Source organism: Sinohyriopsis cumingii, chromosome 12 (assembly GCF_028554795.1).
Source record: "Sinohyriopsis cumingii isolate HCF-2022 chromosome 12, ASM2855479v2, whole genome shotgun sequence".
Classification (NCBI taxonomy): Eukaryota; Metazoa; Mollusca; class Bivalvia; order Unionida; family Unionidae; genus Sinohyriopsis; species Sinohyriopsis cumingii.
In genome coordinates this window covers 120,524,300-120,538,834 of record NC_142972.1, presented here as the reverse complement: position 1 = coordinate 120,538,834, position 14,535 = coordinate 120,524,300, and the positions used below count along the sequence as shown (strand labels likewise).

The 14,535-nt window shown below is 34.1% G+C and overlaps 1 protein-coding gene across 4 annotated transcripts in view; it reads right to left on the bottom strand.

Annotated features, from left to right (window-relative positions):
* The window catches only part of LOC149787348 (protein BANP-like), a 38,123-nt gene that overhangs the window by 12,085 nt on the left and 11,503 nt on the right, over positions 1-14,535 (bottom strand). For 3 of the 4 annotated variants that reach the window (XM_089977900.1, XM_089977902.1, XM_089977901.1), the window contains exons 5-9: positions 11,869-11,955; positions 9,093-9,139; positions 8,137-8,220; positions 2,034-2,109; positions 487-650 (exon numbers count right to left, since the gene is read on the bottom strand). In XM_089977900.1, coding sequence (XP_089834026.1) covers positions 487-650; positions 2,034-2,109; positions 8,137-8,220; positions 9,093-9,139; positions 11,869-11,955 — 458 coding nt within the window. The remainder of the gene's footprint in view (positions 1-486; positions 651-2,033; positions 2,110-8,136; positions 8,221-9,092; positions 9,140-11,868; positions 11,956-14,535) is intronic. The other variant, XM_089977904.1, reaches the window with a different exon arrangement.

The window sequence follows — 14,535 nt, the reverse complement described above, 5'->3', positions numbered from 1 at the left end:
CTTTATATTTCTAAGTTATTTGTATATTTTAAAAAATTTCATATTTAACATTTGCATTTTCAATAGATTTGCCTCAGTTATGATTCTCAGCGATTTTATAAATAAGTTTCATACTACTGTACTGAAAGTATGGGCCCAAGACCTACATTTATTATGAATAAAGTTCTATTCCATTTTCCCCTTCTATACTGATGTGCTTGGCAAAGATTCTGAATATATTTCAGGGGAACAGGTAAATTGTTTTTCAAGAAATTCAGGGCAAAATCTGATACCCTAAGCAATTATTTCACTGCAGATGCTCTCTGGACTTGCCTTGAATATTACCAAGTAACAAAAAGTAAAATAGTGAAAACATTTTTAAAAAATGGATTTTGAGTTGAATCAAAGTTTCAGTGTCATAATTTCACATTTTATTTTGTACTAAGATCCTAATTCTACCCTAGAAATAGTGCATACTTCCTTGAAATTCAAAAGATTAAAACTTACATCTGATACCATATATCATCAGTGGATCTAACTGTTTCTTTCCATGTTTTCCCATTCCTGACAAGTTAGATGATGCTTGTGTTTCCCTATCAAACAGGTAATCTAACAGTGTTAATGCCATTTTCTCTGGAGTTCGACAGTTTGAGTGGATGTGTAACAGGTCGCTGCAAGAATAACAAGCTGGTGATGACACCAATGATGATGATGATAAACATTTTAACACAATGGTAAATTTGACTAGTCGAATTTTTGACAATTTTCAATCCCTTGTCATGCCAGAATGCTTTAGTACAAAAGTGAACTCTCACTGTGATAATTTCAATTTACAAAGTTCTAAACTGTGCAAAAAATGGCAATAATAATCTTGCATTGGAAGAATGGTTTTGCAAATATTCTTTCTCTTCCTCAGCTAATGGCACCAATGCAAATTTGCAACAGTAAGGTCATTTTTAACATCTTATAACGTCAATACAAGAATGTTATCATAACAAATAACATGAGATATGTTTGTAAGACCTGCATATCTTACAGAAGTCAAAGAATGTAACCATTTGTGTTCTGGTGTCCAATAATCTATAATAATAATGTAATAAACACCTGGCAAGCCTTGTCCCTGACACAAATCTAATGTATCTGAATTAATTTTCTCAGTCCTGCACACATACAGGATAAATTCTGTTAGTTCGGAGATAGTCATAACATTCTGCTTTGCTATTACCTTGAATTTAAACCAAATGCTCTATGACTCACTTTCTAACACACACACGTCTGCATTAGATATCAAAATATCTCTAGTTAGTACACTTCTGCTTGACCTGGCAATGTGCTATTTTTAATCTGATAATTATTTAGCAAATTTATGGGACTTCAAAAATGCCACCTCCTTAAGATTTTCAAATATTTCCATTGAAAAATTACAATTTTTTATTCCTATATTTAATTTCATACTCAATGACTCCAGGTGCAACTGATAAAAATGAGACTACCCCACAATAATTTTGAAAATTTTTCAAGTAACAATAAAAAACAGACAAATAAAACATTCTTGTTCCAGCATCATTTTCTATACAAACAAAATTTGTGGGTGGAGAAATGTAATTTAATTAAAATTTATCTTATGTATGATGTGTCTTCCTACTATATATGCATTTATGAATTTTGGTCAAAAGCATTTGAAAATGTCAACGTAACAGAAACTTCAATACATATAACATTTGACCCTGGTACTAGGACAGGGAGTCAAGGATGATACTCCTCTTGCAGATGAAGTTTTGTGAATTTTCATCCAGTGGTTTAGAAAATGTGGCAGACACAGAAAGCACAATATGCCCAATACTCTTTGAAAAAGCAAGTGATAAACAAAGGACCATCAAAGAAAAGTTTTATGACCCCATCTTTAGTATAACATGTAACCTCCATACACATTGCAAACCAGGTCTGCATTGTTTGCTTGAAATCATCAACAGAAGGGACAGCATAAACAGTACATATAAAAACATACATGAAAGACCAATTCTTCATAATGGTTGCTATGATATTTATCTTACCTTGGTGTAACATGACATCGCACCCTCATTTCAGGGTTATTTTCATCCCCTAGCCATGTGCCATTGGGATAGTCCTCTGCAAAAGAACTCAACTGGTTTCAACTTTGTCAGTATTTTATAACGTTTGCACATATATTAAAAGAATACACCTAATATTTTCTTCTGTAAACCCATTGTCAGGATAGCTGCCCAGTCACAGGTATGGTCCATTTAGAAACTACATTCATTTCAAAAGAATGCTGCCTCTCAAATGAATACCATTACAAATTACACATTTCATACAATGTCCCCAGGGGCCCCAAGTGATCTAGTGGTCTAAAGTACTCTCCGTTACGGATCACTGCCATCTCACCTGTCTGCGTGGGTTCGAGTCTCGGATTCGGCCAATGTGGATATCTGAGAAAGCTTGCCAGTAACTTCTCGAGGGTTGGTGGTTCTTTCCGGGGATTTCCCGGGTTCTTTCTCCACCATTAATACTGGCTGCCATGTATAGCATATCGTGTGCTGAAAAATGGTGTTAAACCCTACAACAACAACAACAATGTCCCCAGCTAGTGCAAAACTGTATAGTCAAAGAAAGTTGGTCAGTACAAACTCATTTTCACCTCACAAACAAATAAGGCATTGCATACACTAGAACTCTAGCATGTCTAAACTGTGTTTAGGACATAAGAAAAAAAACTTTGACATTTTATGAACATCCATTTGAGCACGGATCAGAAGTGAGAGAGAATCAGCCCAAACCGACACTTGCAAATTGATGTGCTGTGAGAACTCGGATGTAACCTATACAGACCTGCCACCTCTAGTAGAATGAAAATCAGGATGCCAAAGATAAAAAAACAGGATTTGGAAAAGAAAAAAAAACCAGGCTCAGTGTTTACAACTATATATTTACAAACGTTTTAAAAAAGAATTGACATCTCTGCTGTCTTATGCTATTTACTTAACATGAGAAATGCATGCTAGTCAAACTGTAAAAATGTATCATTTTTCAATTTTCATCATTTATGCTAATAATTAATGTTAATTCAATTCACAAAATAAATATCAGCATAAAAGTTGAAAGTGGAAAAATGATAGCTTTTCTCTGCATGACTAGTGTAGTTTTCATAGAATTTCTGCATCACTTTTGCACTTGATGAAGGTAGTGCAGCCATCATTAAAAGTCTGGGGTTTCTTTGGTGTTTAATTCAACAAAAAATTCTGACTAATTCGTGGTAAATTTGGATAAGTAGCAGGTCTGCATATAGTTAAAAAATTTTGTGCTGTGAGAACCTTGAAAACCATTTATTCTGCCTTATTTACTTTCTCTATTTTAAGGTTTACATCTACTTATTTATCTAATTTCGTTATCAACTTTTGTTTCCTTCATACTACACTAAATATAGCATAGATAAGAATTGCTGTTTTGCTGGTTTATTATGAATTCGTTTCCAAAAATGAGATACAGTGATAGCAGCACATGCTTGTGCAATCCAATATCATGCTTTGCCTTGATTTCAAATGAACCAATCATATTTTATAACTCTATATCCCTATAGACATGCAATACATTTGCTCTAAGGATAGAACCAGGTGCCCATTCTAAACTGAAAATTGCAATAAAAATTTTTATTTAATTTTTATATAAACAAAAATGGATTTTTTTAACATGCAAAACATACACCTGTATTCAGGTCCAAAATATGGGAAAAAACAGGACACTTGGCAGCTATGCTTGCTCAGGCACTGCATGGAATTGCAAAAGCAACAAAGATGGCTTGGTGCTGTACATTACATGTACACAAGACTTAAACAGCCATATGATCAACTTAGTCTAATGCAGATAGTTTGAACTTTGGTATCAAATTTCTTCATATTTAAAATACTTAGAAACAACAATGAATAATTACAATACAACAGCATCAGTAGATATGCAGTTGTTTGCATTAGTATAGTATAGTATAGTACATTATAGTATAGTACAGTATAGTATAGTATATAAAAGAACAACCTTCTTGAAGAAAGGAATATATTCTGGACTTTCTTTTAAGGTTTATTGGTTTCTTATCTGTTGTTTTTCCTTCACTATGAGCCTGATTTATGTTGAGACTGGCTCTTCAGTGCAACAAAAGGCAGGGAAAATCTGCTTTATTCATGACAGAAATAATACCTACCACACTGTTTTTTTTTCTTCTTCTATTAAATTGTTCAACAAACTGCCACAAATTGCCATTCAGTCTACTCTGCATTAAATTAAGATACTTGTCCAATTCTCAACCATTCAGAAGTGTCACCAGTATGAACCATGGTTGTATGTGCACTTGCTCTCTTGATAGCTGATTTTTTTTCTTTCTTCAAACAGTGTAATGACTGATGCATTAAAGCCTCTCCAACATTAATATTCAAAAGTAGAATTGTAGAGGTATGAATCTCATACGATTACTTTCTTTAATGTGACCTTATTGGTGGAGTAAGCAGCCTTTAGTATTTCATCTATCACAAATCACAATACCTCTCTCTCTCTCATACTTCCAATCTAATATGAACTATGTTCATAAAAACAATGATCATTTGACAAGTATTTTTAAAACACCCCCCCAACATAACAATATATATATATATATATATATATATATATATATATATATATATATATATATATATATATATATATATATATATATCATTATGAGTTTTTTTGTGCTTTACAGCACAACAACTCAAGTATGTTAGTTAGTGCCAAGGCAATTGGAGTAAAGTGCATTGCCCTAAGACACACCACAGAGCTGACTCGGACTGATCTGCTGGTAGGATTCAATCCTACACCCTTTGGTCATGAGTCAAGCATGGTAACCAGAGCTGCAGTGGGTCCTTATACATACAAGATTTTTGGAGTACATGGTGTGGGGTGAAAAATGAGTATGTACTGACTGGGAAAGCCACAGCATATTAGCAGGTAGAGCATCAACCTCATAATCCAAAGGATATTAAGTCAATACCTGCCCAGGCCAATCCATGTGTGGGGCCTCGGAGTGTACTTGGGAAAGGGGGCGCTCACCAGTTATTATGTACTTTGGAGAGAGTGACATACGTAAGGTGAAGCTGTTTGCATTTAAAACATGCACAATGGAGAGAATGGTAGCATACCTCTATGCTACATTATGTAATGTGGATGATATTTCTTTGGATATTGTAATTTTGGAAATTGTACATGATTTAAACACACTGCTAACTAAAATGAATGCTCCCTTGTGCTAAAAAAATCAACCTGAATTTGTCTAAGTACACTATCCATAGCAGCTATTAAAATAGGGAAAATCAATTTTGCCAAACTAGACAATACCAGCTTCTGAAAGGGCAATGAATGAATTACCAAATATATCAAATGTAAGAAAAGTTATCGGCTCTTTTTTATACAATTTACCTCTGAAGTTCAGGAAGTGAAAATGACCAAGTAGAGCTAGCACTTTTTTTTAAAGGTGCACATCTGGAGTAAGGCCAAACTGTATACTCTATAATCCATATTACACCCATCAATCATACATCAAAATAAAGGGAATTAAAGGTTCTTTGAATTATACCTAAGATATACAAGGTCTTTTTTAAATAACCAGTATAACCAGTGAGGAAAGCCGGGTAAATTCTTTTTCTTTAAAATCCTAACCCTATGCAAAATACGAAACTGTAGAGCACCACCAAAGCCACTTTGCTTCAATTTCCTCTGCATGATATGTCCAACAATGTATTCAAAATTCTATAAAAACCCAACAAACCAACAACTGTACTGACCATCTCAGTCTTGCCATTTTAAGTGTCAAACTGGCTGGGAACAAAACTACCTGGGAAATGTGTGAACTATACTGAAGTGAGTTTAGCTTCTAAAGGATCATTTGTGCAACCAGGCAGCTATCCTAACACTAGGTGTAGTTCTTCTTCAAAAGTGAGGAAAACTTTCTATGGATAAACACTTCTCGTTGCTATTACTGGACCAAAATGAAGCTCTAGACCCCAACCTTTTCTCAATAAAATGAACTCTAGACTACTCAGTTATATTGCTACATTATCGCTTATGTGTGACCTATGTAGCTGGCCGATATTTCAGTGGATAAGCAATTGCAAAGGAAGAATACCTACTGGTTTCTAAGAGCAAAGGTGACAATAGGATATGTGCAAAATGAGGCCTTTGAGTTATTTGAAGTAGATGAAAAATCTATTTAACAGAGCAAAACTTTAAACAGAACTTTAGTTCTATGTGCTCCCTGCTACAGGCTTGAACATGTAATAAGGAGACTAATGGAAGCAACATTTCTGACCTGGGTTGAGTCATATGATGACATTCACAGAACTGCCAACCCTGACAAGTCTGTCTCAGTAAGGCAGTTGATTTTTTCCCACAAGTGTGACCAGTTTTCAGTCAGGTGAAACAATAAAAACTGTTACTGTAAAGCTGGAAAACATAACTAAAAATTCGCTATTTGAAACATGCAGCGACAATAAACATTATGTTTAACTGAACAATTTGTAAAGTATGCGTAGACTTTATTTACCACTAGTACAGTTGCACAAACTTTAATTCCAAACCCTATGCAGCTCAATGGCTTGTTGCTATCTCTCAACTTACGAAATTCTTTTACAGTTTACATGACGGCGGCAATCACATCTCCCACCATGAGAAACACTCAAACTGGCACATGATGTCCAATAAACGTAATTGTGTCCCTTCCAGCTTTTATTCACAAGAATCTGAATATTCCTTTTTATTTTTCTGTGTTGATTAACACTGTTCAAGAGTATTATTTTCCCTTTAGTCTTAAACATGCATTGCTTGCTCAACACCATTTTTAAAAAAATATTTTGATAATCGACAGTTTGATCATGAACATGCTTCACATGAATAAATAGGTGCAGTTTAAAGCGTCTGAGTTGCTACTGCAAAATTAGTCTGGTTCTCTGACTAATTTCACTAATTATAATAAGAAACACAGATCCAAATTAAACACGGATGAACAAATTATCCTGACTTTTCGGCAATGAACATTTATCTGTAGTTTTTGCTTCCATGCCATAAGTCCATATTTTAAGGGTAATTTTCGTAAGACTTACAGCAAAATTGTAAGAGTTTATAACACCAGAGCTGATTGTCAACAGCTTTCCATGAGTATTTCTTTTAAAATGGAAAATGAATTTCAATATATGTTCACAGCATAAAGGGTACAAAAGTAGATAAAAAAATCAACAGAAATAATGTAACTGACTAGCCATCACTACAGCCATGGGACACTGCTTCATCTTGTAACTATCTATGTCAAGTGTCATTTGATCCACCAAACTTTTATCCCATTTTATTTATTTTTTCATGATTTTAAAAGAAATGTAAACAAAAAACTCTTAATTTAAAAAGCTATATATTTTATTCAATTTTTACGTTTTGTATTTCAACAGGTAAATTCAAAAAGTTGGGAAGTTTTCCAACAAATGCAATGACCAGTACCCATGTCCTAGTGGTTAGATCGTCTGCATCAGATGTGGGAGGTAATGGGTTCGATCCTTGACCAAGTCATAACAAAGAATTACAAAAATGGTACTAATAGCTGCCTCGCTTTGTGCTCAACATTAAGAGGTTAGTGTTAGGACTGGTCAGCCTGGTGTCAGGATAATGTGACTGGGTGGGACATCATGCTACATGTCTGCGATATGATGCCACAGTGCTAGACAACACTATAAAATGTCAAACTGTAGACATTGTAGCAATATGACTGAAAAATTGTTAAAGCTAAGCTAAAAATCCAAATCACACACACACAAATGCAAGGATTTTTTCAGAAATAAAACCAACTTTTCAAAACTCAAAGAGTTATCAAGGAAGCCTCATAAATTCAATGATTTTTCAAGGTTGCATTACATTTATATAAAAATTTGACTATTTTATGGATTTTACCCAATTCATGCATTTCCCTGTGCTCCATACGTCCTTTCTGGGATATCTAAACTCAGTAAATTATATATAGCCATAAAATCACATACATTCACATGCAAGTAGCTCCATTTGTAAGTACACACATACATACAGTTCTATGCACAACGTTGATGACAGCATCATGATATTTGTCAAACATACCTTCAGAATTTAGAGTAATGAGTGTAACATTGGGACCTAAGCTCTGTACTCCATCAGAAGAAGAACTGGACAGCCTCGCTTGGTCTGCAAATAGTACAAATTTCACCATGTGTAAGAGCTGTTCTGTACACTCAACTGCAAACAGTATAGATCCAATTCTACCATCACATCATATGCTGGTTAATCTGGGTCTATGCTATCAGTAGTTGGGACTACATTATAACAGCACAAAATTACAAACTTTTTTCCGAACCAAAATAAGAAAATATTGAAAAATGAAATTAGATTCTCAATTTGAGTAATGTACAAATTTTCTTACTGTAGACAATGCAACATTTTGTATTCTTAACTAAAATGTGGAAGCTTCATAATTGTTAAGCAACTGCAGCAGTGAGAAGACCAAAGATTGGAGCAGAGATCAATGATTTTTGGAGATCCTTTCATGAATATCTATATCTCAACAAAAAAAAGGCATTAAAACTCCATATATTGCTTATAGATTAGCATTCATTTGGACTTCTGTCTGACAATATGAGCACATTTCGCATAGAATCTTCGCCAAAGACAAAATGTAACTTGCACTAAAATCTATTCATAATTGCTAACCTCAGGAAGGTACAATTCTCCATTAATCAAACTTAAAATCTAATGCATTGGTCTTATATGTATCTATATATCTTTACTGCAAGCAGCATAGACTTGGATTTGCCATCACAATGTTGTTGCAGATCAGGGTCTATGCTGCTTTTACTGATGCATGCTTTGTAAATAAGCACATCAGTAGTTCACAACTTTACTGGTCAAATCATTTTATTCATTTTGAACCCTCATATATTTCAATTATTGTTTTTATGCTGATGTTCCGTGTCCTCTAAAATTACAATTTATCAGTTCATATCAGCATCTATCACAAATAAGATGTTTCTTGCACAAAGCACATAAAATAAAATTCAAACCTGCTTCATTCTTTCCACCACCCTGTGGCAAACCTACAATTACAGCCCTGTAAAGAAAACAAGAATTCTGTGGAATGTGATGTATTGCCTGCTCTGCTGTGGCAAAATCAACAAATTTTTCAAATTCACAACAAGAAAAATAGGTATTTTTGCCTGGTATGTAAGGTATTCATCAAGATAAATCACCTAAAAAGTTCCATGAGTGTATATGAAAGTGTCATAGAAACTAGATGCAAAAATAAACGTTATCATTGAAGTGAAAAGTAGGTCACTGTGATTTCTGTTTTGCACGTGATGGGAAGTGCCTTCTGCAAATCACGTTCCACTAGTGCATACAATGGTGTAACAGCACTATGTGCAAAAAAAAATGGGACATAATCAATGAATATATGAAAAGATCACAATGACTTACTTTTGCCCCTGATGAGAAGGGATACATCCATCAAGTTTGACGCCATGAATAATGGTACAAGAGAAACAAAGCTAAACGTAAAAACTGTATCGCTGGATTAGTAGTTGGCTTTAATGGCACATCACCACATCACTGGCTTATAGTGCAAGTTATAAGTTACAGATTTTAAAACCTATAAAGATCATATAAAAGATAATGGTATAAGTGCAAAAGCCTTAAAGAAATGGCCACAAATTGCTGTATAATCCACATTCCCTCAAAATGTCCATAATTTATTTGGGTGGTACAACACCATGATGTTTCTTCAAGTTCACATTAAAAAGTGTGCATTTGTGTGATTTAGATTTTTAACATAGCTGTAACAATTTTTCAGTCATATTGCTATGATGTCTGCAGTGTGGCAGTTTAAAGTGATATCTAGCACTGGGGCATCATGCCACAGACATGTAGCATGATGTCCCACCCAGTCACATTATCCTGACACCAGACTAAACACTATTCTCTTAATGCTGAGCACCTAGTGAGGCAGCTGTTAGTACCATTTTTATAAGTTTTTCGTATGACTCAACCAGGGTTTGAACCTCCCACATCCAAGATGGATGCTCTAACCACCTGGCCATCAGAGCAGTCTCACATTAAAACACTTGTCTGAAAGGATGTAACCATGAATAGCAGGTCACTGTTATCTCCTGTGATGAACAGTAGCCTTCATGACACAATGAATTTGCCGACCAAGTTTCATGACTGTAAATAAGGCACTGAGGGAGAAACTGAAGCTAAATGCAAAAATGCAACTTTGACACCTATGGCAATAAAATCAGGAAAGTGACAATACCTATGTCTCATCTTTGCATGTCAATTTCATGACTATACACACAACACCATCAGAGAAACTGAGCTAAATGTAAAACTTAACATAATTGCTGAAGCATAAAAGTGGATCACCATAACCTACTTTTCCATGGGAAGTAGTACCCTCCATGATGAAAACAAGAATCAAATTTCATGACTGTAAATACAGTATCAGAAAACCCGAATTAAATGAAAATTTAACACCGACACAACAAGAACAACGCTATTGGATAAGTGTTCCCTATGCTTCCTTATGACATAATAATGCATTTTCAGAAATGAACTTTTATTGAAACTGTTCAGAGTTTCTAAAAATCTTATTCAAATGAGAGTGCATTATAATCAATTATGAACCATTACAAATATATATAATGTGTGTATATATGCAAACATCAACTAAGAGACATTCTTGTGCATATTGATAGTAAAATCTGATGAAATATATTTGCAGTTATGAGACTTTTCTAGATTATACAGTAGTCATACCCTCGACAGGCCACTTTCAAGAGGTTACACTCCCACCCCAATAAGACCACCTTTACATGAGAAGCGATTGCCTCATAATAAGGTTACCATGATATTGAAAGATTGCAAGTGCAATTAGAATTATTACATACTGTTCACCTAAGGGGGGGGGGAAGGAGCTAATTTTTCACCAACAGAAGAGATACTGGGGAAATACTAGGACAGGTCCCAGTTAAATCCTATTTGTTGAGCTTATATACAGTAACAAAGCAGTTACAATGTGCTAGTAGTAGCAGTTTTTCATCATCAAATTCTTTTTAATCTCTAGCTGATAATGAGATATTAAACTATCAGTGTGAGAAAAACTGATATTGCTAAAATACTGACAAAAGTAGTTTTGCCACTGGTAAAAAACACATCTAGAACTAATTTCTATGCAAATTTACAAAATATATCTGGATTACAATGAGATAAAATTTCCACATTTAATTCTTTTTATTCCTTAAATTTTCACTCTTTCTTCCACTCTTTCTCTCAGCATTAGAATGAAAAGATGATAAATAAACTGTGCCTAGCTTTTATAAGTATTGATGCAATGACAGGCTGTGAGTCAAACGATTCCTAGAAAACAAATTTTAAAGCCTAACATATAGATTTTACATATTGGCCTATTTTAAAATCAAGCAAGTTATAAGATTTAACATCCCACACCAACATATATATTTAATATTCCTTCATTATCACAAAATGTCAGAATTCATCAATTAGTTAAGCAATATACTAACACTTCAATGTTAGGCAATTTTAACACTCATCACATTCAAATCTATGTCTGCAAGCAATGGACAAGCAGTGCATGGATGACAGCTGAAGGCAAACCAAAAGGTTAGCCACTATTGAAATTTGGCTGTTTCTTACTGAACTAGACTCCCAGCTTGCTAAGATCAAATAATTCCTATCTAACTTCGGAAACAACAAAACAAATGTGCAGAACACTAATAGGTAATTTCACAATTATTAATTCTTTAGTTTAAAGATGTTACGTACTGTAGGCTCTCGTATGGTATTCGACTGCACTGTGATGCTCCCCCCACCTCAACAATGTTCATGGTATCATTACACGAGAGAGATGTGCTGATGAAAAAGAAATATTTTCTTCATTTTTTGGGTATAAAACAGTCATTAACTGGACAATGGAAACTATTTCAATCGCTAAATGTAGGAAAGAAATTTGTAAATGTTCATGTCATAATCTTCTTATAACATTTTGTAACTTCTTTTCATTGATTAGTAATAGTTTACTTCCCTGTTTAATTCACTGGAATTGTACTGGACATTTTTCCACAATTAAACATACAACTAGAACTGTGTTTGTAAAACATATGCCTCAAATGTAGACATCACAGACCCAAAAAGTCTATGTCTTTCCCCCCACATAAAACTATAAGCATTTGATTTTTTTTTTTACAACAACCTGAAAATTAGATCAGGTTATCTACTGTATATACTCGCGCATAAGCCGAATAATTTAGGAAAAAATAAAGCCTGGAAGAAGGGGAATCGACGTATCCGCAGGCCAATGTGTAAACGTGACAGTGTTTAGGTGTTTTTGTAGACTACTGTAGTGGCTGTAAATCTTGGGACATGAAACAATAATTTTTTCCATGTCCTAAGACATAGGCATGTACAAAAAGTAACTTTCAATGATCTGACAATTATTAAACTGTTACACAGTACTATGATTGGTTTTGTTATTTTGCATGTGCATATTTTCTGATTTCTCCAACACGAAGTTAAATAAAGGTAAATACAGACTTCATAAGTCACGGGCCGGTTGAGTTTACCAGGGAGACCATGCTGATCAATAATGTACAGTACTTACACAATGCAAAGTGTGCATAGCGTCACTTAAATTCTTATTTATTCCCAAACATAGATGCAGATTTTGCTTTAATCATTGTTTCGACCAAATTGCGTTCTTCCAGATAGTATTTCATCTAGTCCTTAATAGCTGTTTCATTTACGCTGAATCACGTGCTGATGATTTACTCATTTTCAATGATATAAGCGATCCTACAATTTGAGGTAATATTTTTAAAAAAGGTATGCACGTTTATTTGTACAAGGCACATAACCATCATAATTTACATGTTCATGAAGACTGGTAATAATACAGGCTAAAACTCTAATAGAGATCAATGAAGATCAACATCAATCAATTTTAGTTTTGTGTTTTAGCTGAACAAACAGCTTTTCACACATTGGAAAGCTTGATGTTTCAGTGTCTCCTATGCTGATAGTCAGCAAATTTGTCTTTCGTTTTGCGACAGCACAGGCCAGTTAATCATTAAAGCCCTGAAACTGGCTCGTGATAAGAGGGAATTTTGACTGGTAACTATACCAGTTTAACATTGGTATATATGGTATAAAAATACCAGGCATTCACTTGTGCAAGTTTCTTACGTGGGAATGGAGCTATAACATATAGAGTTAAAGCATTCATAGTGCCATTCTTGCGATTTAAATTATTTGACGATTTTATAATTGTAGTTTATTTATTATTTCTGTATTAATGTAGACGTAAAATAAATCATTAATTCACATGAATAATGTTTAAACTTAACACTCTATTTAGCTAAGACGCGCATTCTTTATACTAAAAAGATTATTTCATCACAACAAAAATTCACAGGTGATACAATAGAACATGTAGGACATTTCTTGTTTAGAAGAAATGAAAATCGAAGACATAATGTAATAATCAGGAGGTAGGTGTGGAGCAACCCCAAAAATTGGGGGCTTTTTCCTCCCGGCGTGAAAGTTGACAGGTATGGTGTAAGGTTGTTTACATCAAAGCAAACTACAACTCAGCTTTTACGGTACTAGCATAATTTTTGAAGCATTATTTCCAAAACTTTATTATTTTATTTTGGTGATCTCATATAAGTTGAGCGCAATGGTGCCCATAATTCGACTCCAAGGGATGTACTTAATTCAGCGTGTAATCAAGCCCACAACGTACATGCGGTGGCACCATTATGAAAATATGTTCAGTATGCTAACTGCGAGCGTTGAATCGAACCATATTGTTTGTTGTGTTGTCATACTATGATTACATTTTAATGAGTTTAGGTATTTACAATTTCAAAGCAAAGTAAAAATGTCCAATTCAATAATGCATACACAAACAATAATCGAGTCAAAAGGGAGAGGTAATGTTACAGTAACATGCGACTGCTAAATTCTTGTCATCGTTTGATCAATTATACACAAATCCGTATTAGGCAGAAACAATATGAAAACAGAAAATCCAATAAATTAATTTTCAAACAGGTTTATACCATTTCTTTTTAATAATCATGCACGCCAACCTCGAGATAAGTATACATGTAAATTTTAAAGAAAAAAAATCCCTAAATAAATGCATCTAGAATTTATCTCGTGCATCTTGAGATGCCTCGGAGTTGTAAGTCGGCTTATACGTGGGTCATGCACTTTTTAGTGTTCATACCTGTTCAGTTTGAGGGTCGACTTATACGCGAATGGGCTTATATGCGAGTATATACGGTATGTAAGAATATCAAATTTAACTTGTCTCAAGTGATTTTTGCTAAATCATGATAAATATATTTTTGAAGTCCATACAGTTTAAAAAAATGTGATTAAAAAATTAAAATTGCTGTAATAGCTGAAATTTAATAAGGTCAATTACAT